The sequence below is a fragment of the Lepidochelys kempii genome, chromosome 1 (genome assembly GCF_965140265.1).
Source record: "Lepidochelys kempii isolate rLepKem1 chromosome 1, rLepKem1.hap2, whole genome shotgun sequence".
In the NCBI taxonomy this organism is placed as follows: domain Eukaryota; kingdom Metazoa; phylum Chordata; order Testudines; family Cheloniidae; genus Lepidochelys; species Lepidochelys kempii.
This window is the reverse complement of record NC_133256.1, coordinates 307,351,485-307,373,688: the sequence shown is the minus strand read 5'-3', so window position 1 is coordinate 307,373,688 and position 22,204 is coordinate 307,351,485. Positions and strand designations below refer to the sequence as shown.

Genomic DNA, 22,204 nt, shown 5'->3' with positions numbered 1-22,204 from the left:
AAGGTGCAGCTCACTCTCCAGTGCTGGGGGGGACTTCCGTCGCATCCTCCGGGCCATAAGGGCCATTTTGGGGGAGAGTAAAGGGACTGGGAGGCAGGACGCTATGGCCTACCAGTGTGCCCGCAGCTTTCGTGACTCCCTGATGGCTTTCAGGGTCGGCCACGGATTGCTGCAGGGTCCAACGGAGGCCGTTAGCGTTCCTCCTCAGCCCTCATTATGGTGCCGATCACCTTTGCCACACTAAACACCTGGGGCTGTAGAATGGGTCTCCACAGGTGCCAGGTGCTCTTCTTTCTTCGGGACGGGGCGTACTCTGTGGTTTTCCTGCAGGAGACCCATACAGATCCAGCCACTTAAGCTCACTGGCAGCTGGAGTGGCGGGACAGGGTGTATTTTAGCTGCCTCACAGTTAGTACTGCTGGAGTGGCCACCCGGTTCTCTCCCAACCTATTGCCCAAAGTGCTGGGGGCTGCCGTGGTTGTGCTGGGTCGCCTACTGCTCCTCTGGGCCCGGGTGGAGGGGCTGACGTTGAACCTTGTCAACGTCTACGCCGTGACATCGGGCCTGGAGCGGGTAAGTTTTTTTCACCAGGCGTCCGCCTTCCTCAGCTCCTTGGATCCTCATGAGTGCCTGGTCCTGGGCGGGGATTTCATCACCACCCCGAAGAGCAGGACCACTCAGGGACCGAGCAGTGCCCACCACCACAAACGTCGTCCAGGAGAACATAGACCATCACTCCCTGGTGGAAGTCTGCTGCTACCACCACCTGGCCGATGAGTTTACTTTTACTTATGTCTGGGTGGAAGCAGATTGGTCGCGCCACTCCCAGTTGGATCACATTTATTTATCTCGCTGTCACCTCTTGCAGGCCCCCTCCTCCAGCATCCAGCCAGCCCTGTTCTCTGACCACCATCTGGTGGCTGTGAAAGCCTCTCTGACTTTGGAGAGGCTGGGGCCGGCCTATTGGCACTTTAACAATAGCCTGCTGGAGGATGTAGGCTTTGTGGCATCCTTCTGGGAGTTTTGGCTGTCCTGGGGAGGGCAGAGATGTGTCTTTCCTTCACCGCAGCACTGGTGGGATGTGGGGAAGGTGCGTGCCTGGCTCTTCTGTCACAACTACACCTGGGGGGCCAGCTGGCAGAGGGATGTAGGGATAGAGCAGCTGGAGTGGGAGGTCTTGGACCTGGAGAGGTGTCTGGCCACCATCCCCGGGGATTCATCCCTCTGTGGAGCGTGCCAGGAGAAGTGGGAGGAGCTCTGAGCCTTTGAGGACCATTGGGCTGTGGCACATTTGTTCGATCCCGTATCCGTCTCCTTCGGGAGATGGATTGTGGCTCCTGCTTTTTCTGTGCCCTGGAGAAAAACATGGGGGCTAAGAAGCACGTGACCTGTCTTTTGGCAGAGGATGGTGCCCCCGTCACGGATCTGGAGGAGATGTGTGGAAGGGCCAGGGCCTTCTACGCTGCTCTTTTCTCCCCGGATCAGACCAACAGCAAAGCCTGCAGAGTGCTCTGGGATGGACTCCCGACAGTCAGCGCAGGCGACCGGGACCAGCTGGAGCTACCTCTCACTCTTGCCAAGTTCTCAGAAGCCCTCCGTCCCATGTCCACTAATAAATCTCCGGGCATGGACGGGCTGACTGTGGAGTTCTACTGTGTGTCTTGGTCCGGACCTTGTTGCTGTCTGGGCTGAGTTCTTGGGGAGCATGGTCCTCCCTCTGTCATGAAGGCGGGCTGTGCTCGCCTTGCTTCCAAAGAAGGGGGACCTCCACAGTCTTCAGAACTGGCATCCCGTCTTCCTCCTCAGCACGGACTACAAAGTCGTAGTGAAAGCCATCTCACTGCGGCTGGGGTCTGTGCTGTCGGACGTGGTCCACCCTAACCAGACCTACACTGTCCCAGGCCGCACCATCTTTGATAATATATATCTGGACCGGGACCTCTTAGAGCTCGAGTGTAGTGATGGTCTGTTGTTTGCCCTCCTGTCTCTGGACTAGGAGAAGGCATTCGACAGGGTGGACCATGGATATCTCCTGGGAACTTTGTGGGCATTCGGCTTCAGATCCCAGTTTGTGGGTTTTCTCCAGGTGCTGTATACCTCCACAGAGTGTTTGGGCAAGCGCTACTGAACCCTGACCGCACTGGTCAGCTTCAGGCGAAGGGTGCATCAGGGCTGCCCACTGTCAGGCAAGCTGTACACTCTGGCCATCGAGCCCTTCCTTCATCTCCTCCATAGGAGGTTGACAGGGTTGGTGCTCTGTGAGCCAGAGTTGTGGCTGATCCTGTCAGCAAACGCCGATGACGTGCTCCTCATGGTTCAAGACCTGGGTGACCTGGCATGGGTGGAGGCTTGCCAGGCCATATACTTGGTGGCTTCCTCCACCCGGGTCAATTGTGTCAAGAGCTCTGACCTGGTGGTTGGGGATGGGTGGCAGGCGAGCACCCTCCCACCCACGCTTCAGGCCATTCGATGGAGCGCAGGTCCACTGCGCCATCTCGGTGTTTACCTTATTACCACGCATCCTTCTCCTCTGAAGAACTGGCAAGATTTGGAGGGCAGGGTGTTTGAGCAGCTGTGGAGGTGGACAGGACTACTTCAGTGCCTTTCCCTGTGGGGGAGGGCAGTGGTGCTCAATCAGCTAGTCCTGTCCATGCTCTGGCACCAGCTCAACACCCTGATCCCGGCCCCAGGTTTCCTGGCCTACCTTCAGAAGTAGTTCTGGAGTTCTTTTGGTCAGGACTGCACTGGGTCTCTGCAGGTGTCTTGAGTCTCCCCCTGGAGGAAGGAGGACAGGGCCTGAATTGCCCTCGCACTCAAATCTGTGTCTTCCACCTCCAGGCCCTGCAGAGACTTCTTTATAGTGCAGGTAGCCCGGCATGGAGCACGCTGGCTCGTGCCTTCCTGCGCCGCTTCTGAGGGCTCCGATATCACCAGCAGCTCCTTTATCTCCATTTGAGAGGTCTTCTGTGAGACCTCTTTGAGCTGCTGGTCATCTACCAGGACCTTCTCCGGACCTGGAAGCTGGTATCAGCAACCAGGTCCATGGCAGCTGCTGAGGGGATAGATCTTCACGTGGAGCCTCTGCTACACAATCCCCAACTCGGTGTGCAGGTGGCAGAGTCCCCCTTGGTGCACCAGAGGCTGGTTCTGGCAGGAGTCACCAGAATCGAAGCCCTCCTGGACTACAAACGGGGAGTCTGGGTGGATCCCCTGTTGCTCGCTCAGCACATGGGGCTCTACACCCTTTGAATTCCCCAGTGTATATTTCAGAAGGTGAGGGCAGCTTTATCGCCTGCTTCTCGGGCTTACCTCAAGCGGGTCCTGCGGGACAGTGCTCCTCGCCCACCCCACACCCCAGGCCCTCCAGATCTGTTCATAGGGCCCTTGACCCATGAGTCCCCCCAGCCATCCCACCCACACACCTAGAGCCGGCTGTGTGACCTATAGCCAGTTCACTTTCAAACTGCGCCAAGGGCACATATTTCAGAGTAGCAGCCATGTTAGTCTGTATCCGCAAAAAAAAAAAAAGGAATACTTGTGGCACCTTAGAAACTAACAAATTTATTAGAGCATAATAAGAATGCTCTAATAAATTTGTTAGTCTCTAAGGTGCCACAAGTACTCCTTTTCTTTTTAAGGGCACATATGTACACACTCATGCTCCATACTCTCCATATCCTCACCCTCGTGTCTCGCCCTGATACTAACTGGCTGGATCTACTGCCACCTATTGAGGGTGAGAAACCTCAGTGGGCCAGCCTATATTCCACCTTGGTCCCATGGCCCACTGGGGATATGGGTTGGCGGCTCCTGCATGGAGCCATGAGCATGGACATGTACCTGGCATGGTTCACCCGTCCCCGATACCTGTCCCTTTTGTGGCGTGAGGGAGACACTGGTGCATGTCTACCTTGAGTACACCAGGTTGCAGTCCCTTTTCTGGCTCCTCCTAGACCTACTGATGCTGAACTTCTCCCCCGACCTTTTCTTATATGCACACCCTATCTGTGGCCCCACAAAGTCATGGGACCGCCTCGCCAACCTTCTCCAAGCGATGGCCAAAGTGGCCATCTCTAACAACAGGGAGAGGATGTTGGCTGAAGGGATTCTCTGTGACTGTGGGTCCTATTTCCGTTCCTCTATCCACTCTCGTATCTAGGCAGAGTTCCTCTGGGCAGCGTCCGCTGGCTCCCTTGACACCTTCAAGGAGCAGTGGGTGCTGTCCAAGGTTCTCTGCTCGGTGTTCCTTTCCGGTTCCCGACTTTTGACCCTTTGACCATCACACCATGTTCTTGTTGTTTTTTCTGTTCCTCCCCACCCCTCCCCCAGTAATTATTTGAGTCCCGGGCTCAGTGGATCCTCCCCATAGGCTGGGGGAGGGTCCTTTAGCCGTGTGCAGGCTTATGTTTGCCCACTTCCCAGGAATCCAGTATGACCAGTCTCTGGTAGCTGTCCAGAGGAGGTGCTGGTCTGTAGGTGGAGGATGATGGATGGAAGATGATTGAGCTTCCTTAAGACATTTCTGGTAAAATTGTCAGTTTGAACTATTGAGTCACATAGTGTAGACTGAACAGTGGGAAGCCAACAATAGAGGGGATATCCTATGTTTAAAGAAAAGACTCTCAAGATCAATAATACAGAAAGCAGAAGTTCCAGAATAGTCTTCGCTTTGTTGGCTTCCTGGAAAGTGTGGAGTCCTCAGTACAATTCCTGCAGGAATTTTTATGACTGGTTCCCTGTATACCAAAGGGTGCTTGACTTTGTCCTCATGCTCAATCCACGGATTTCTGGTTCCTAAAGCCAAGTGCAGAGCAATGATTTAGCAAACCTGAATTTCAGCTGTAGAATATAAGCTCAAGTGAAGAGCTTTGAGCTACTGCAGTAGAAGAGAGAGTTCAATGTTTTGTTTTGAGGTAATATGACTTTTTCCATTCTCAATAATTACTAGGTTGAAGTTCTCACAAAATAGGGGAATAGTTCTTCTCCAACTCCTATGACATTACAGAATAAAGCTGTTTGTTTACTCCTGCTAGTATAATATGATCCTGGAATAGTGTGTATGGGGAAAGACAACAGGGTCACTGCATTAGCCAAATATCTTCTCCAATCATGATCTGGATCAGTTTTGAGGAATGAACTTATTCTTCTTTTTCTGCCACATACTTCCAAAGGGAGAGAGAGTCTTCTCAGCAGCCATCCAAGGAATCCGAGAAATAGAGTGGAAAGGAGCTATGGAGACAATTCTGCTTGCAGCATGTGACACATAATTACAGGTCTGATGCTGGTAAACCAAGTGCCAGCTCTGGCCAAGGACACAGGCATTTTATAAGAACTGAAACTCATAGCTGAAAACCAAACCAGCTCACCTGTATGTTAATTCTGTTCAAAAGAGGTATTAGTCTTATAAGAATGTATTAAGTATTTAGACTATATGAAATGCTTGTAAGTTGCTGCATCCTTTAATCTTACTTGTAATGTCTGTATTCCATGCTACTAGGTAAAATATAAGTTTGTTTTATAAGTGTAAAAATCCTGCTCTGAACTTGTGAAGTCACATGGGAAGACTTGCTCTCCCTGCCCATCTGTGAGGACTATCAAAAATTAAGTGGGCCATTGTAGGACAAAAGCTTTATTGATTGCCCCTTCTACCCAAGGACAGTACGTGCAGAAGGCCTTATCTCATTGGTTTGAATGCTGGAAGAGGGAAATAAAAATAGCTAACATGAAGATTTATCATCTTTGTTTGGATTCTTACAAAGGCTGGCATTGAGAAACAGGAAGCAGAGATCCCCAGGGTCAACCTAGGTTAAGCCCTAAAAAGAAATTCAATGCTGACATATTACTACATATCTGTCATCTTTTGAATCACAGACTGTATACATGATTGCTTGCTTTAACCTGTAAATAACTCTTATTTCTTTTTCCTAGTTAATAAACATTTAGTTAATTACAGGACTAGCTACAGGCATTGTCTTTCGTGTAAGATCTGAGGTACAAATTGATCTGGGGTGAGTGACTGGTCTCTTGGGACCGGAAGCAACCTGAATATTTTGTGATTTTTGGTGTAAGTGATCATTTATCACTAAGTCCAACTTGCATGGGTGGCAAGATAGACTGGAGAGCCCAAGATTGCACAGCAAATCTGTGACAGAGCCAGAAATCAGATATCCTGACTTTCATTCTAATGTTTTAACTTCTCGAAAATGCTCCTTGCAGGGGGCCTGATCACGAGCCCACTGAAGTGAATGGAAGTCCATTCATTGCATTTAATGGACTTCGGATCAGATCCTAAGAGATAACTAGTTCACTTGCTTCTGGTGGCTTCACACCCTCCCCACAACTGAATTAATAAAGGCTTAGGCCAGCCAAAGGATTGTAAGCACTGTACATTATGCAATAAATTCTCATGGAGGAGGCTGAATAATTTCATTGTCTAAGAAAAGGCTGCAAAACTATCAGAATGGAAGATATGCTTATTCAAGACCAGTTCTATAAATTGCTGGTTGCTAGTATAGATAAAAAACAAAATAAAATCTAAGTTCCACTCTGAAACTTGATGCCCTAAATTCTTCCACACTTTTGTGTCTTTGTAAAAATAGGAGAAAGTGTCTTTGTTATTTAAACAAAAACAAAAAATCCTACATCCAAGGACAGGAAAATTACATACATTTGTTATGATAGGGGTTTTTTTTAATAACAAGATGCATTCAAAGGTGGTTATGGGCATATGGACTATGGTAGGGGAATGTCCACTTTCGGTAGCTCTGAATGCTGTCAAATGCTGGGTGTCATTGGGGGTTGAGGGGAACTTTATGACTGGAGCTCCTATGTGCTAAGATAATACAAATAAAATAACAACAATAATAAATGTCATAGCTTCTAGTCCTCAAGTCCATTACAATGTTCTTTGAGGGAACTGCTTGTATAAATCACTCAGGCAGGTTCCATGTAAACCCCCCTTTTAAAAATTCAGATCTTTTGGTTTGGACCTTTGAGGGAAGATATTCAGCTCAAAATGTTAAAAACTAATCCTTCATCTGTGTTCCCTCTCTTTGTCAGGGCAACGGCCTTCCAGCTGCCATACTCAATCTTCCTGGGAAATGTGAAACAAAATAGATTTTGTTTGCCAACCAATATCTGAGAAGATTTCTAAGTGGTGTTGGGTTGGTAAGTGTGAGCTTGAGTGAGAAGAGTCTGAGCACAGAAGTTCACAGCATGTCTTCTGCATGAAGAAGGAACTGAGAAGAGTAAGAGGAGACTGCCACAGAAAAGAGTGGTTCCCAAAAATGGGATCATACACTTCCATCTACTATAGAGTGTGCAGGGTAGGAAAATATGTCTGCAGTGCCACGTAATTCACAGAAAGGAGAGAACGGTGGCTCCTCTGTATTTTTCTCCTGCCCCTCTGACACTGAGAGGGCATTAGTGCCGACACTCTATGGAATAGAGAATCCCTGGTGCTAGGTTTTAGGCGAAGGAATGGGGGGCAGTTTTGTTTCATACCATGCTCTCTTCATTTCCACGTGGATTTCCAAGCAAATGCGTGTCCAATAAATACTGCTGGTTGTTCTAGTAATTAATCCTGCTGCTTCTTTTTAAAAGTGTCACAGCACCAGTGATCATATAATATGCTGCCAAAAAGGAACTGTTTTGAGATGTTTATATTTGGCTGTTTTTGACAGAGTGCACTGATGCAACTTAATAGAAGTATAACATAAGTTTAGTCCCCGAGAGGTGCCAGGTGGAGAATGAATGGTTTCTGTATGTCACAAGAGGAAGAGAAGACAACATTTTTCCATTAGTGCCTGTCACCAGAACGTTTTGTCAGATACTCCTTTTTGTAGCCAACACAAACCCCATCCAACTCTCCTTTTGAGCAGCAGTGCCTGGAAAAAAAGAGGACTAAACTCTTCCACAGAAAACCATCCTCTTTATTGTGAAACTTTCCATTTCTTCCCTTAGTCCCTAGAATACTGAAGTTTTGTAAATATGGCTGCAGCAGTAGAAGCGCTCTGTGAATTTTTGCAATCTTTGGGGACAGTAAAAAATATCTGAACTAGGAAGGTTCTTTTAGCTGCTTTGGTAAAATTCCACCATAGTCTTCTATCTTAAACTTTCCAACAAATGGACCATCAGCTCACATTTTTATGGGTGTCCAACTTCTTCCTCCATAATGATAAAGGTTCCATACATCTCTTTTGAGCTCTTTGCTTTTCTTCTGGCTTTTGAATTTACATTTATAGATTAGTCCCCCAATTTCCATAAATGTTTAGATGTAGCACCAGCACAAAACATAGTAATATTATTATTCCATGGTAGGAACTCTGCAAAATGGAAGCTTCTTATGCTTTACTGGAAATTAGCTCTAGCAGATTTACCAAGAGATACATTTGGTCCATTTAAATGAGCTTTTTCAATAGCACAAAATGCAACATTAATAGTGTTGTGTCTATTCTGCTGGCCACCAAGATAGTTACCTCTCTTCTTATCGCTATGGAAACAGTACAAATTCTCTAGCTGGTGTTTCGTCTGTACCTTCATGGTCTTCTAATGTAAAGATAAGAACAATACCTTAATGCAGTGATACTCATGTTGAGGCTTGCGAGCTGCAAGTGGCTCTTTAATGTGTCTCCTGCGGCTGTTTGCAGCACATGATATTAAAACACTGTGATTCAATTATTAGAATCAGGATACTTTTATTATGTTATTAGTATCAATTGTAAACAGTAAATGAAACAATGAATTCACACTACTGTGCTCTCTGGGGTAATGTTGATTGCTAATTTGGCTCCTGAACCATTGAGGGGTGAGTATCACTGCCTTAATATGTTTTGTGGATTCAAGAACAATGGACTAAATGACCTGAATTCTCAGTTCCACTAAGGGCCCTTTACACTGTTCTGGTAGTGTAAAGGGGCCTTACAGTGGGTATAAGTGTAATTTACACTTATATCTAACAGAGTTCAGGCCAATATTTCTTGCTTTGCTTTATTGTTTTCCAGTAATTGCACATAATTTACTTTAGATTGGTGAAGAGAATTTAAATGCCACCAACACTTAGTAAAGAAGGAAGTGTTGTTTACTTTGTACAGTCAGTGGATCTGGAATTGAATAAGATCCAGAGATTTCTTCAGTCCTACTACCTTTCTTTTCAATAATATATTCAAATCAATATTCTGCATTTAAAAATGGTGGTTCTATAGATAATTGCTCACTGAGCACAAGCTTAACATACTTTAGTACTACATTCAAAAATCTGGGCTGAATTATAACATCAGTTATATCTCTCTAACCTCACTGAAGTTAACATTTCACTTAAGTTTTAAACTATGTTAGCCGGCATTATGCCCTAATGGAAATGCTCTCCCTGAGCTGCCAGGTGCTGTTAAGCAGTTGTTGCACTTTATAGAGCTAGTTGTACTTCAGTAATATCTAAAGTTATTCATAACTTGACAGATAGATACATTATGTACACAATCAGTTAGTAAAATAAGAGATCAGCCAACCTTCAGGATAAAAGTTGCTATATAAAAGTGTAAAAGCCTGATCAGATCATGATCACATGAAAGACCACACACTTAATTTATGGTACCAGTTAATTCTTTGGACGTTATGAAGGAATCATGAAAAGCTCTTCTGGGGGAAAGTGCTCATTGAGATTGGCAATTAAGGACTCCTCTATATATCTAGGGACCAGTGTTGATAGACACTGAAGGAGCTACTTTCAGGGCTTGTCTACACTTACCAGAGGATTGACGCTGTGGCGATTGATGCATCGGCGGTTGATTTAGCAGTCTAGTGAAGACCTGCTAAATCAACCACTGATAGCTCTCCCGTCAACTCCTGTACTCCAGCTGATCGAGAAGAGTATGGGGAGAGTGTCTTCCATCAATGTCGCGTAGTGTGGACCCCATGGTAAGTAGATCTAAGCTACTTCACGTAACTCAAATTGTGTAGCTTAGATAGACTTTTCCCTTTAGTGTAGACAAGGCCTCAGATTTCCTTGGCTGAGAGAACATTAAACATAGCACAGGGACTCATGGATAGCTATAGAAAAGGTGAAGCAAAAGAGGGGATGGAAAATGGGGAGGGCATTTAGGGAGAAACACTGGGTCCACAGAAAAGAGAAGCGTATAGTATTATTATAAACAACTGTTAACATTCAACCCATGATACCCCGAAAGTATGGAACAGGAAAACCTGTGCCTAACTGAAAATGTCCTTTAAGTAATATAGTCTATAGATCAGGTACAATGGGTAGTTCAGCCTGCTTCCAGCTTTGGGGCAGAACTATACCTGTCAGTCACTGGCAGCAGGGGAATGCCTTCTGAAGTTCCCTCCAGTTGAGGTAAGTTTCGCAGCCAGGATAATTCAAATCTACTTTCCTACATTACAGATTGCAGTAAATATACTCTGAAGAAAAAGCAAAACCATTTCTTCTACGGCAGAACATGGTAAATTCTGCCTATGAAACTCAAGTTTTCAGATGTCAATTTCTGTATTCTGGATGATACACTGATCTCCGGGGTGGGTCATATCTGTGGACCTTATTACTTGAATAAAGGAAATTTTCACATAGGTTCAGATACATTTTACTGTTCTTATTCATGCTAAGGTCCACAGACTCGCTACAATGGGATTTTAATAGCAGTGTGCATTCAGGGTGGGAAGCAGGATCATTATTTTAAAGTAGACGTCAAAAATGAAATAGATAATATATTAATATCTCTTCTACCTTTCCCGTTGGCTACGATTGGATGACCAATACGCAGACTTTGGTGAATTTATGTATTGATGGCCATGTAGCTGTCTAATATATCTTAATGCAGGAAAGATGACTACTCTGCCCTGAGCCTGTCAGTGCTCCTAAGGACTGGACCTCAATGCTTAAGCAAAGGATGAACATTTCTTGAATTTACTTAGGGAATGAATGTTATGACAGTTATGAGAGGACTACCTTTCTGAATTAAAAGTACAATACTGTATCCTATTGGAGAAAGCTCCCATTTAAACTAAACTCATCTGATTGGAGAACATAGCCATTGAGTGACCTACTCTAATGGATAGGAAGTATAACGACACCTCCTGGAGGGACTCAGTCTGGGTAGTGCTATAAGGAGAAGAATGAAGGTCCAAGGTCATGCTTGTAGACCCCAAATAAAAAAACAGTAAGAGGACCAAAAAAATGCTACCATGGCTAAACAGCAGACAAGAAGAGGTGATTAGAGGCAAAAAGAAAAGGAGTACTTGTGGCACCTTAGAGACTAACCAATTTAAGGTGCCACAAGTACTCCTTTTCTTTTTGCGAACACAGACTAACACGGCTGTTACTCTAGAGGCAAAAAGGCATCTAAAAAATTGGAAGTCAAATCCTACTGATTTGGAAATGGAAAGAAGCATAAACCTAGGCAAATCAAGTGTATAAGAATAATAAGGCAGTCCAAAAAGGAATTTGAAGAGCAACTAGCAAAAGACACAAAAACTAACAGCAAAAAATGTTTTAAGTACATCAGAAACAGGAAACCTGCCACATAATCAGTTGGGTCACTGGATGATCAAGGTGTTAAAGGAGTACTCATGGAAGACAAGGCTGTTGCAGAGTGTCTAAATGAATTCTTTGCTTCTGTCTTCACTGCAGAGCACATGAGGGAGATTCCCAAACCAGAGCCATTTTTTTAAAATGACAAAATGGAAGAATTGTCAGTAGAGGAGGTTTTGGAACAAATTGATAAATTAAACAGTAATAAGTCACCAGAATAAGATGGTATTCACCCAAGAGTTCTGAAGGAACTCAAATATCAAATTGCAGAACTACTAACTGTGGTATATAACCTATCACTTAAATCAGCCTCTGTACCAGATGACTGGAGGATAGCTAATGTAATGCTGATTTTTAAAAAAGGCTCGAGAAGCAATCCTGGCAATTACAGGCTGGCAAACCTCACTTCAGAACCAGGCAAATAGGTTGAACTATAGTAAAGAACATAATTATTAGACACATGAAGCTGATGTGTTGGGGAAGAGTCAACATGGATCTTTTAAAGGGAAATCATACCTCACCAATCTATTAGAATTCTTTGAGGGGGTCAACAAGCATGTGGACAGAGGTGATCCAGTTGATATAGTGTACTGTGACTTCCACAAAGCCTTTGACAAGCTCCCTCACCAAAGAGTCTTAAGCAAATTCCTCTCATGGATCAGTTAAAAGATAGGAAACAAAGAGTAGGAATAAACGGTCAGTTTTCACAATGTAAAGTTGTTAATAGTGGGGTTCCCCCAAGGCTCTGTACTGGGACCTGTGCTGTTCAAAATATTCATAAATAATTTGGAAAAGTTTGCAGATGATACTAAATTACTCAAGATAGTTAAATCTAAAGCTGACTGTGAAGAATTAAAAAGGGATCTCACAAAACTGGGTGACCAGGAGAAAAAATGGCAGATGAAATTCAATGCTGGTAAATGCAAAGTAATGCACACTGGAAAACATAATCCCAACTATACATACAAAATGTTGGGGTCTAAATTAGCTGTTATCACTCAAGAAAGCGATCTTGGAGTCATTGTGGATAAATCTCTGAAAAGAGCTGCTCAATGTGCAGTGGCAATCAAAAAAATTAAGAGAATGTTAGGAACGATTAGGAAAGGGATAGATAATAAGAGAGAAAATATCACAGTGTCACTACATAATCCATGCCACACCCACACCTTGAATACTGCATGCAGTTGTGGGTGCTCCACCTCAGAAAAGGTATTTTAGAAATGGAAAAGGTACAGAGAAGGGCAACAAAATGATTAGGAATATGGAACAGTTTTTATACGAGGAGAGATTAAAAAGACTGGGATTGTTCAGTCTAGAAAAGAGATGACTAATGGGAGATATGATAGAGATCTATAAAATCATGAATGCTGTGGAGAAAGCGAATGGGGAAGTGTTATATGCCCATTCACGTAACACAAGAACCAGGAATCACCCAATGAAATTATTAGACAACTGGTTTAAAATAAACATACTGAAGTACTTCTTCACACAACACATAGTCAACCTGTGGAACTTATTGCCAGGAGATATTGTGAAAGTGAAAACTATAACTGCGTTCAACAAAGAATTAGATAAGTTCATGGAGGATAGGTCCATCAATGGCTATTAACCAAGATGGTCAGAAACTAACCCTAAAACTCAGAATTCCAGAAGCTGGGAATGGATAATGGGGAATGAATCAACTGATAATTGCCCTTTTCTGTTCATTCTCTCTGAAGCATCTGGCACTGGCCACTTTGAAAGACAGGACACTGGACTCGATGGACCATTGGTCTAGTCCAGTAAGGCCATTTTTATTTTCTTATGCTCTATCACCTTGCAGCATTGGAGTAAGATTGATGCTCTAAAAAAAGTGTTTAGGGTTGATAATTGTACAAAACTTCCTTTTCTTGAACATGCTGACAACATATTACAGAGACTTTACATTTTAATTTGGACATTTATACACCCACAGTAAAATCCTCTCGGAAGAACTCAAGGCTATGTTTCACTTATTTAACAGGGTAGTTAAACTATTGTCTTTGTATCAGCCAGTAGAATATGTTCTATTTGTTGACTTCTCTTCTGAGGTTTACGACAGCAATAATCACTTTATCCAAGTATCCATTTTAAACCTGTCTGATCCCAGATGCAGGACTGGTCTTGCAATTGCAAACCTCTTCTGTGAGACGGAGACATCCAAAGATGCAACACTAGGTTCATCAGGCCAGAGAGCCATAGTCTCTACATCCAGAAAGGCATAAACGTTGTCACTGTCACTCTCCCATTTCTGCCCTGGGGAACGGTGTAATAGCTGGTAAGACACATATCAGTGACCTTGCCCAGCTTTGCAAGATACCATTCACCAACTCCTATCCTGTGTCCTCACACACAGAGAGGCCATAGGGTACTTTACTGTTTCAAGATGCAAAGGTGTTGATCATCAGCCTACCAAAATGTCTTATGGTGAGTGAGATATTTCTGCTAACATTCTTCTGAGACTGATATCCCTGACAATCCCATGTGAGTTTGTTTGTCCTGAATCCAAGATATTCCAGGAACCAGTGCTTTTCCATAATCTTTCTCTCTGCACAGAACCCTGATCAGAAAAATTGTGTGTCAAAAGAGAAGCAATTTCCTTATTCCCTAAAGCCAATATTGTCGCTGCCCTGATCCTGGCGAGAGACCCTGGAAGCACATGTAGGACGAACAGTAATGATTGAAGTTGGAAAAAGAAAAATGCTGCCATCCCTCTGCAAAATATACGAATTGTCTAAGGAGGGTTAAAATGGGAATGCTTTGAAGACAAGTCTCTTTTAGGAACTTATTGAAATTAGGAATTCACTAAATTGAGTTTATCAGCCTTTAAATTCCAGGGCTTGACATCTTCTTTTGTCTCCCTGTCAGTTTCTTAGAGGTAGCCTGGTGCGGGATTGTTACTTTTCTGCTATCCCTTTCTACTTCCCTTCCCTCTCTGCTCTCCCTCCTTTGTAGCTGGCTTCATTTTCTTTATTGGTCACAGCTGTGGGTGCATGTCTCCAGGACTGGCAGTTCTGGGAGCGGTGTGGGGGTGTGGTCAGCCTGATTACAGGTAAGCAGGGAAGGATCTCTTCTCCCTTCAGCCTAAACTCTGTATGGGGTCTGTAATGCTCATTACAAATCACTAAGATAGCTGGGAACTGATTTGTCTCAGCATCTAATCCCAAATACCAATACCACATGTACCTGTGTGAAACAGATGTGAATCTGCCTCCCCAACCCAAGTGTTAACATTGCTTGTGAAAGCCTGGAGGGGCACTTAGGGTGTCCGATGACAGTCCCAAATTGTTAATTTATTTAGTTGTGGTAGTCTGATGTCACCTGATGGTTTCTGTGGTCTTTTCTATAGAGTATGGTAGGAGCCAGAACTATAAGGTGACTGTTCTGATGACATTGAATCTCCTCGTCTTTCCATAAAGTTTTCCATTGCATCACCAGCTGGGAATCAATTTGTTTCAGCATCTGATCCCAAAGACCAAAGCCCCATGTATCTGTGTGAAACGGATCTCAGAGTTTCCATGATCAAGGAAGGGAGCGGAGACAATGCCTGCCTGGGTTTGGATGCCTGTAAAGCGCCTATACAGGGAGAGGCCACTTGTTCAAGTAAAATTGGACACATAGATTTCTCTGAAAATATTCGAGAGACTAGTGATACCTCTGTCCTCCAAGAGGCTGGGCTTATTTGTCTCCCCTCCCATACGTGGGGTCTTTCTGGATCTCTCAAGGAAGGTACTGGCCTGGAGCTCAAGAATGGGCTCCCTAGAAGCTCTATTCCTCTCTGTTGAATGGAATTCACATGAGCTAGGTAGGCATGTTTCCCCTGGAGGTCTCAGTCATGTTGTGTCCGGAGGCCTCCATCCGTGACCCATTGGGAAACAGATGGAGAGGAGGTGGTTAGGCCCCGCAGTCAGAGGTGTGGCTGGTGGCAGTGCTTAAATTGTGCCAGGGTTTGCCGGTGCTTAGCCCTGGCACCTCTAGGCTTGGAAGTTCATATCCCCAGCACCTCTGGGCTTCCACATCAGTTATGAAAGTAAAAAAAAATTGCTTGAGCCCTATCACCTAATTGCATGAGCCCCAGCACATCTTTTATTACAAATTAAGCATTGGCTGGTGGTGCGGGCTATGTGGACACAGACACAATCTTCTGTCTGGTGCTCTGCCCTTCTGGCTTCACTCCCTCCTGGGGGATGTCTGCTTGTTCTGGAGCCAGTTCTTGTCCAATCCTGCCAGACACCTTTCCTGCTGGGGGAGAGGGCTATGGTAACCCCGCTGGGCCTGGGCTGCATCTTATTCAGCACAGCCAGCCTCTCCAGTCCTGCCTGGCTCCTATTCTACCCAGGGAAGGGTAGGGCGAGGTGATCTGGCCCAGACAGGACTATGAGGGAAACCGCACTCTTCCCACAGTGCAGGCTGAATTCTTTAACGAGACACTCTATAATGTGGGTGCGCATGAGACACAGACCCTTTCTTTTGTCTCTGCCTTTTCTTGGCTTATCTCTGTCCTTGAAGCCTCCAGGAGCACTAGCTGCAGTAAATGCCCCAGGGAAGGAGAACTGACAGAACAATGTCCCCAAAAGTAAATGCTGCCTTGGGACATGGCTGGGAATCAGAAAGAACCAAATTATTAGTCTAGAAATTTGAAATAAATTTAGAATTTTCCTGAGAAATCTGCAGGGAGGTCTGGCTGAGCCGCTGGCCAGTGTGGAGGCAGAGAAACCTGGAGGGAACATCAGGAGGTAAGACACTTCCCTACTTCCAGTGGCTGACAGGGCTGGTTCTGTCTCCAATCTGCAAGCAAGCTAAAGTACCCATTGTCGTGGATCTGTGGATATTACCAAGAAGAAGAAAGGAGCAATTTCAGCATAAAAAAACAAACTTGAAATGTACTTTAAAATTAGTAAATTTGCCTTAGTGCCCCTGCTGTCATGCATGTATAGCAGCCCTCCTATTAATAAATTATGCTCCCTTGGATGACATACAGCATATAAAAAAGCCATCTGTTATCTACTTTGCACCAAATCAAGAGTGTGGGATGGAAGTGAGAGCGCACCTTTTGTGCCCTGCGCTTGTCTGCTCGTTGATTCTGGTGGTAGATACGACTGAAGTTGGAGACAATTACAGGAACTGGCAGAGCAATGACTAAGACCCCACTCAGGGAACATATTGAACCAAATATCTTCCCAGCTATTGTCTTCGGCACCATGTCACCATACCTGGGTTAAAGAAAACAAAATCTATTTAAAAACATTAACTACTCTTAAGTATCAGATTTAAAGTCAAACTAGCTAGAAACTATTTTTTACTATAATTTGCAAAGAACATTTCATACACATATACATTTATCTGTATGTCTATGTGCTGTATGTATGTGTATCATTTCCATTTTAATTTAGTGCTTAAGTCAACACAGTTCCTAGATCTGGAGCTAAATATTTTTTTCATTCCTTCAAACCTCCTGTCAATCCACAGACTTGCTGGGACTTGCAGACACCTCTTTTTGATGCTAGATACTGATTTTCTAGTAAAGGAGGAATACAGTGACATTAAGAATTATCTAGAGGAATTTCAACTGACAGCTTATAAAGAGGACTCTGTTCTCTACACTCAGTAGTTTGTTGTATGGGCAAAATGTGTAACTAAATGCTACTGAGTTCAAGAATAAGCTAAATATCTTTAAGTTACATTTGCTTTTTAATTGGTTGGGTTATTAATTACTATTAAACATTTACATAGGACTGTAAATTTGCATAGCATGTTACACAACATAGGTAAGACACACTCCCAATCCCAAAGATCTTACAGTCGATATAGGACAAGACCGAACACAAAAGCAAGATGTAGGATAACACTGCAGGAGATGCAATGTTTGGGAGTTGCTTTGATGAGAATAAAACATGTTTTACACAGGGATTTGAAGGATAAGAGAGAAGTGGGTGAAAACAGGGAGACTCTTCTAGGCATGTGGCAGGTCCGAACACAAGAATGAGAGAAGGAGATGAAGGGATGAGTAACACAGAGGTGGGGGCAGGGCATAGGGAGCAGGAGGGGATAACAGTAGAAATGAGAGCAGAGGTATGTGTCAGGGCAAGATTCAGTAGCCTTTAAGGTGAGGAGGAGGAGGAGGGCTTGACTTTATAGGGTTGAAATGAAGTGCTAATGGAGGGAATCAAGGAAGCAGGTGATACTATAGCCTGGAACAACCTATGTAATGATGGCAATGACCATACTTATTTTATCTAAAAAGAACTGTTTAGTGGCTTTACAAGACCTGGCCAGAACAACATGTAAAACAGTGTGTCACACGGATAGATACTAAAACACCTACTGTAGTTTTAGTTTTGTTAATCACATTTGCTAAAAACTAGTGACACCAATACGGACCCTGCAGAGATGGGCAGAAAGAGTAGTATAGGATGGGTTCTATCTTTTAAAGACTACATGCGGATGGTGTGAGGAGCAGGATATCTTAGGACAGGAAAGAGACCAGCGAGAGACCCACACTTTCCATTACATTAGCAACTGTATCTCACAATACAGGTGTCTCCACCACCTACCTTACACCTGTTGGGGGTATAATCTTTATATTTCCCCCCAATACAACACAACCCAAACACATCAGGTAGACTACATATTTATATATTTAGAAAGAATCATTTATACTTATGCATGATCTAAAATTTCAAGATGGTGCTTAAAATTAGGTTTCTAAATCCACATTAGGCCCCTAAATAAACAGCTTGATTTGCAAAAGTGCAAAGCACCTAGAAGCTCCCATTGTCACTAATGGATCATTTTGGACAGTCAGAAGGCAGTTCTGGTTCCATTTTTGTTTGCATTTGTTGCAGAATAAAACACTCTGTTCGTAATATAATTGTATGTTTGTGAAAGTTTACTGCAGTTTGATGTTAATGGTAGCAAGGATTCTAGGCCAGTCAGCCTCCAATATTTTAGTAGCCATGTATATATTCCCAGGCTGTGACACAGGATGATATTTTTCTATCGCATTTCAAAAGTGTTATATAAAATTTGGAAATAAAATGTTTAGGATTGTTTGTATAGTGAAAATGTTTCTCTGTGTCTGTTGTATTAAATGACAGTAAAGAGCTGGATTTAACTTCAGCTATAAAGTATCCCAGTTCTGACTACCTTTCCTATTTCTACTTGAATAAGGAAAAACAATGAAACATTTTCCAACTATAATCTTATTTGGCCCTTAGTTAGTGTTAATAATAGCCTCCACCTTACTGATAGCTCTAATTTGCGCATGGCAGTGTCATAAATATAAAGGGAAGGGTAACCACCTTTCTGTATACAGTGCTATAAAATCCCTCCTGGCCAGAGGCAAAATCCCTTCACCTGTAAAGGGTTAAGAAGCTCAGCTAACCTCGCTGGCACCTGACCCAAAATGACCAATGAGGGGACAAGATACTTTCAAATCTTGGAGTGTGTGTGTGTGGGGGGAAAGGCTTTTGTCTGACTGTCTGGGTGATACCTTTGCCGGGAACAGATCAAGGATGCAAGCCCTTCAACTCCTGTAAAGTTAGTAAGTAACCTAGCTAGAAAATGCATTAAGTTTTTCTTTGTTTTGGCTTGTAAATTCACTGTGCTGGAGGGAATGTGTATTCCTGTTTTTGTGTCTTTTTGTAACTTAAGGTTTTGCCTAGAGGGATTCTCTATGTTTTGAATCTGATTACCCTGTAAAGTATTTACCATCCTGATTTTACAGAGGTGATTCTTATACCTTTTCTTTAAATAAAATTCTTCCTTTAAGAACCTGATTGATTTTTCATTGTTCTTAAGATCCAAGGGTTTGGGTCTGTGTTCACCTGTACCAATTGGTGAGGATATTATTATCGAGCCTTCCCCAGGAAAGGAGTTGTAGGGCTTGGGGGAATATTTTGGGGGAATAGACTCCAAGTGGTCCTTTCCCTGTTCTTTGTCTAAAACACTTGGTGATGGCAGTGTTTTACCTAATCCAAGGGCAAAGACTTTGTGCCCTGGGGAAGTTTTAACCTAAGCTGGTAGCAATAAGCTTAGGGGGTCTCTTCATGCAGGTCCCCACATCTGTGCCCTAGAGTTCAGAGTGGGGAAGGAACCTTGACAGGCAGTAACTTGTCTAATTTAAGTTTTCTCCTGCTGAGAAACACTGTGCTGAAGATGTTAAAGTGCACTTATATTCAGAAGAGTAGTATGGAGAAACGACAGCTTCTTAATCAACCCTGTGGGTAGTCAGAATCATAGCTGCTCAGTTTTGTGACAAAACTAAAGGTTTTCCTACATTTATTCTGTTTAGGTCTCCTCTCCTATGGGACCTGGTTTCTATTCTGGTATATGCATCAACAAAATAGTTAACTAAGTTCCAGATGGAGGGCCAAATTTTACATTCAATTATACTTGTAATAACCACACCACAATGTCTTTGTTCCTAGTGCTGGTCCCAAGCCCAGATAAAGTGGAAGGGTTGGGCAATGGCTTGGCAAGCCATCCCTGTAAAACGTCTCTAGCTTTGACATGCAGAAGAAAAACACGTACAACATACAACGTTAGCAATTTCATCTGCTTTATCTGCTTCGGCAGTTTTGTCTACTACTCACAATGGAACCAAGCTTCAGGATGCATCTAAATCTTCTACTGCATGCAGAGGAGTCACACTGTATGATGATGATTCTTCCATAAACAGAAATGGGAGGGAAGCACCTGACAAAGATGATATGTCACCTTCTGAAGCAACATCAGTATCTGAGGATGGACCACGGAATGTCTGATCATTAACAGCTGTTGGAAAAAGGACTCTCTTGGCTGAAGAACTGGAAAGGGTGACTGTTGTATGTGGCATGCAAGAGACACGGTGGAATTTAAACACTGACAGCACAACTCTGACTTGTAGCAGTCAGACCTTTCAATTGTTGCATGCCTAATGACACACCTGAAGGGCACACTGGTGTTGCTTTGATTTTGTCCCTGTGGCGCAATCTGCACAACTGACTTGGCAGGCCTATTCTCTATGTCTGATAGCCACCATTTTGAGTTTGAATGGAGGATGTATGGTAGTTATTAGTGGATATGCTCAACATGACACAAGGCCTGATGCTGAAAAGGATGGTTTTTATACCAGGTTAGAGGACGTTGTATGTAGTATGTGATCCTGACTTCATATTGCCAACTTAGAAGATATGAGCATGAGAATTGGCCATGATAGAACTGGATTTGAATTTGTACTGGGACCACACAGCTTACCGGAGGAGAGACCAGATAATTATTTTAATCTATTAGAATTTACTTCCACACATGAACTATTTTTAATGTCTACCTGGTTTCAGCACAAGAACTGCTATAAGTATACATTTCAATATCCATTGGGTAACAATACAGCCTTGGATCACACTCTAGTTTGGAACAAGATGTATGTATATTTAGGAGTGCTGATCTTGCTCTGGAATCTGATAATCAACTCCTAACAGCAACAATGATGTTCCATTTAATAAAGTTCCAAAGACTGGTATCTACTGCGTTGAAACGTGTAAATGTTGATAAGCTTCATGATGAATGAACTGCTAATAATTACACAGGTAGCAATTTCCAACAAATATTCTATATTGCATTACCAGCTGTCTAACACACAAGAAGCATGGGCTTTCTTCTGGGATTCTATCACACAGATAGCTGGAGAACAACTGGGACTAAAGACAATGAAAAAGCAATACTGGATTACAAATGATACCATCAAAGTATGGGTGAGAAAAAAAGAGGCATGGTGCAGAATGGATGAACTGGAAGGTCAGAATCAAGTCAGTGAATGGAAGAGGAAATGGGCAATAGAGGAAAAGCAATTCTTGAGTGAGCAGTCATGAGGGCCTGTCAGAATGATCATAATCAATGGTGGAATGGTATGGCACAGTGTATTCAGAAAGCCTCCGAAAGACATAACCAGAAATGTGTATTTGAGACTATGAAGTTCCTAAATTGCACATCCAGTGTGGTTTCTGTACAGCTCAATTTAGAATCCATGGTATATATGTTCTGTGGAATGTTACTGAAAATGACTAGAGCAAGAGAAGAAAGTTTCATCGTGTTTATAGATTATAGCCGATTTTGACTCAGTGGATACTTTTATGCCCATATGGTGTGCCTGAGGACTTAATGTACTTAGTGGAAGAATTGTACCATGCTACATTTAGCTGTGTGAAGGTAAATGATTGTTAATTGCAGACTGGTTTTCAGTAGACTCAGGAGTATGGCATGGATGAGTTCTGTCACCTTACTTAATGTTCTAATAGACCATTTGATGACAAAGCTGACTGAGGCCAAAGCAGGAGGTGGGAAATTTAAAGATTCATCATTAGAGGATCTCGAGTATGTGAATGATATTGCCTCACTTGGACTGACTACTGACCAACTATAGCTAATGCTGGAAGAGCTGCTATGGGATCTATGGGATTTAATCTATGGGATTTAATATCAGTGGTGATTAACCAAAGCTATTCATGCATCCTATAAAATGGAAATGACCTGCTGATGCTGCATGTATATGGCAATTATACTGAATGGGTGGATAGTTTTATCTGTCTGGTAGTCAGTTGACAGCAGAAGGTTCTATATCTGAAGAAGTCACACATCGGATCAGTCTTGCATGAATGGCATTTCAAT

At 43.4% G+C, this 22,204-nt stretch overlaps 1 protein-coding gene across 3 annotated transcripts in view; it reads right to left on the bottom strand.

The window, feature by feature from the left end:
• Positions 1-22,204, bottom strand: part of KCND2 (potassium voltage-gated channel subfamily D member 2) — a 433,086-nt gene that overhangs the window by 21,655 nt on the left and 389,227 nt on the right. For all 3 annotated transcript variants that reach the window (XM_073328186.1, XM_073328184.1, XM_073328185.1), the window contains exon 3: positions 16,608-16,770. In XM_073328186.1, coding sequence (XP_073184287.1) covers positions 16,608-16,770 — 163 coding nt within the window. The remainder of the gene's footprint in view (positions 1-16,607; positions 16,771-22,204) is intronic.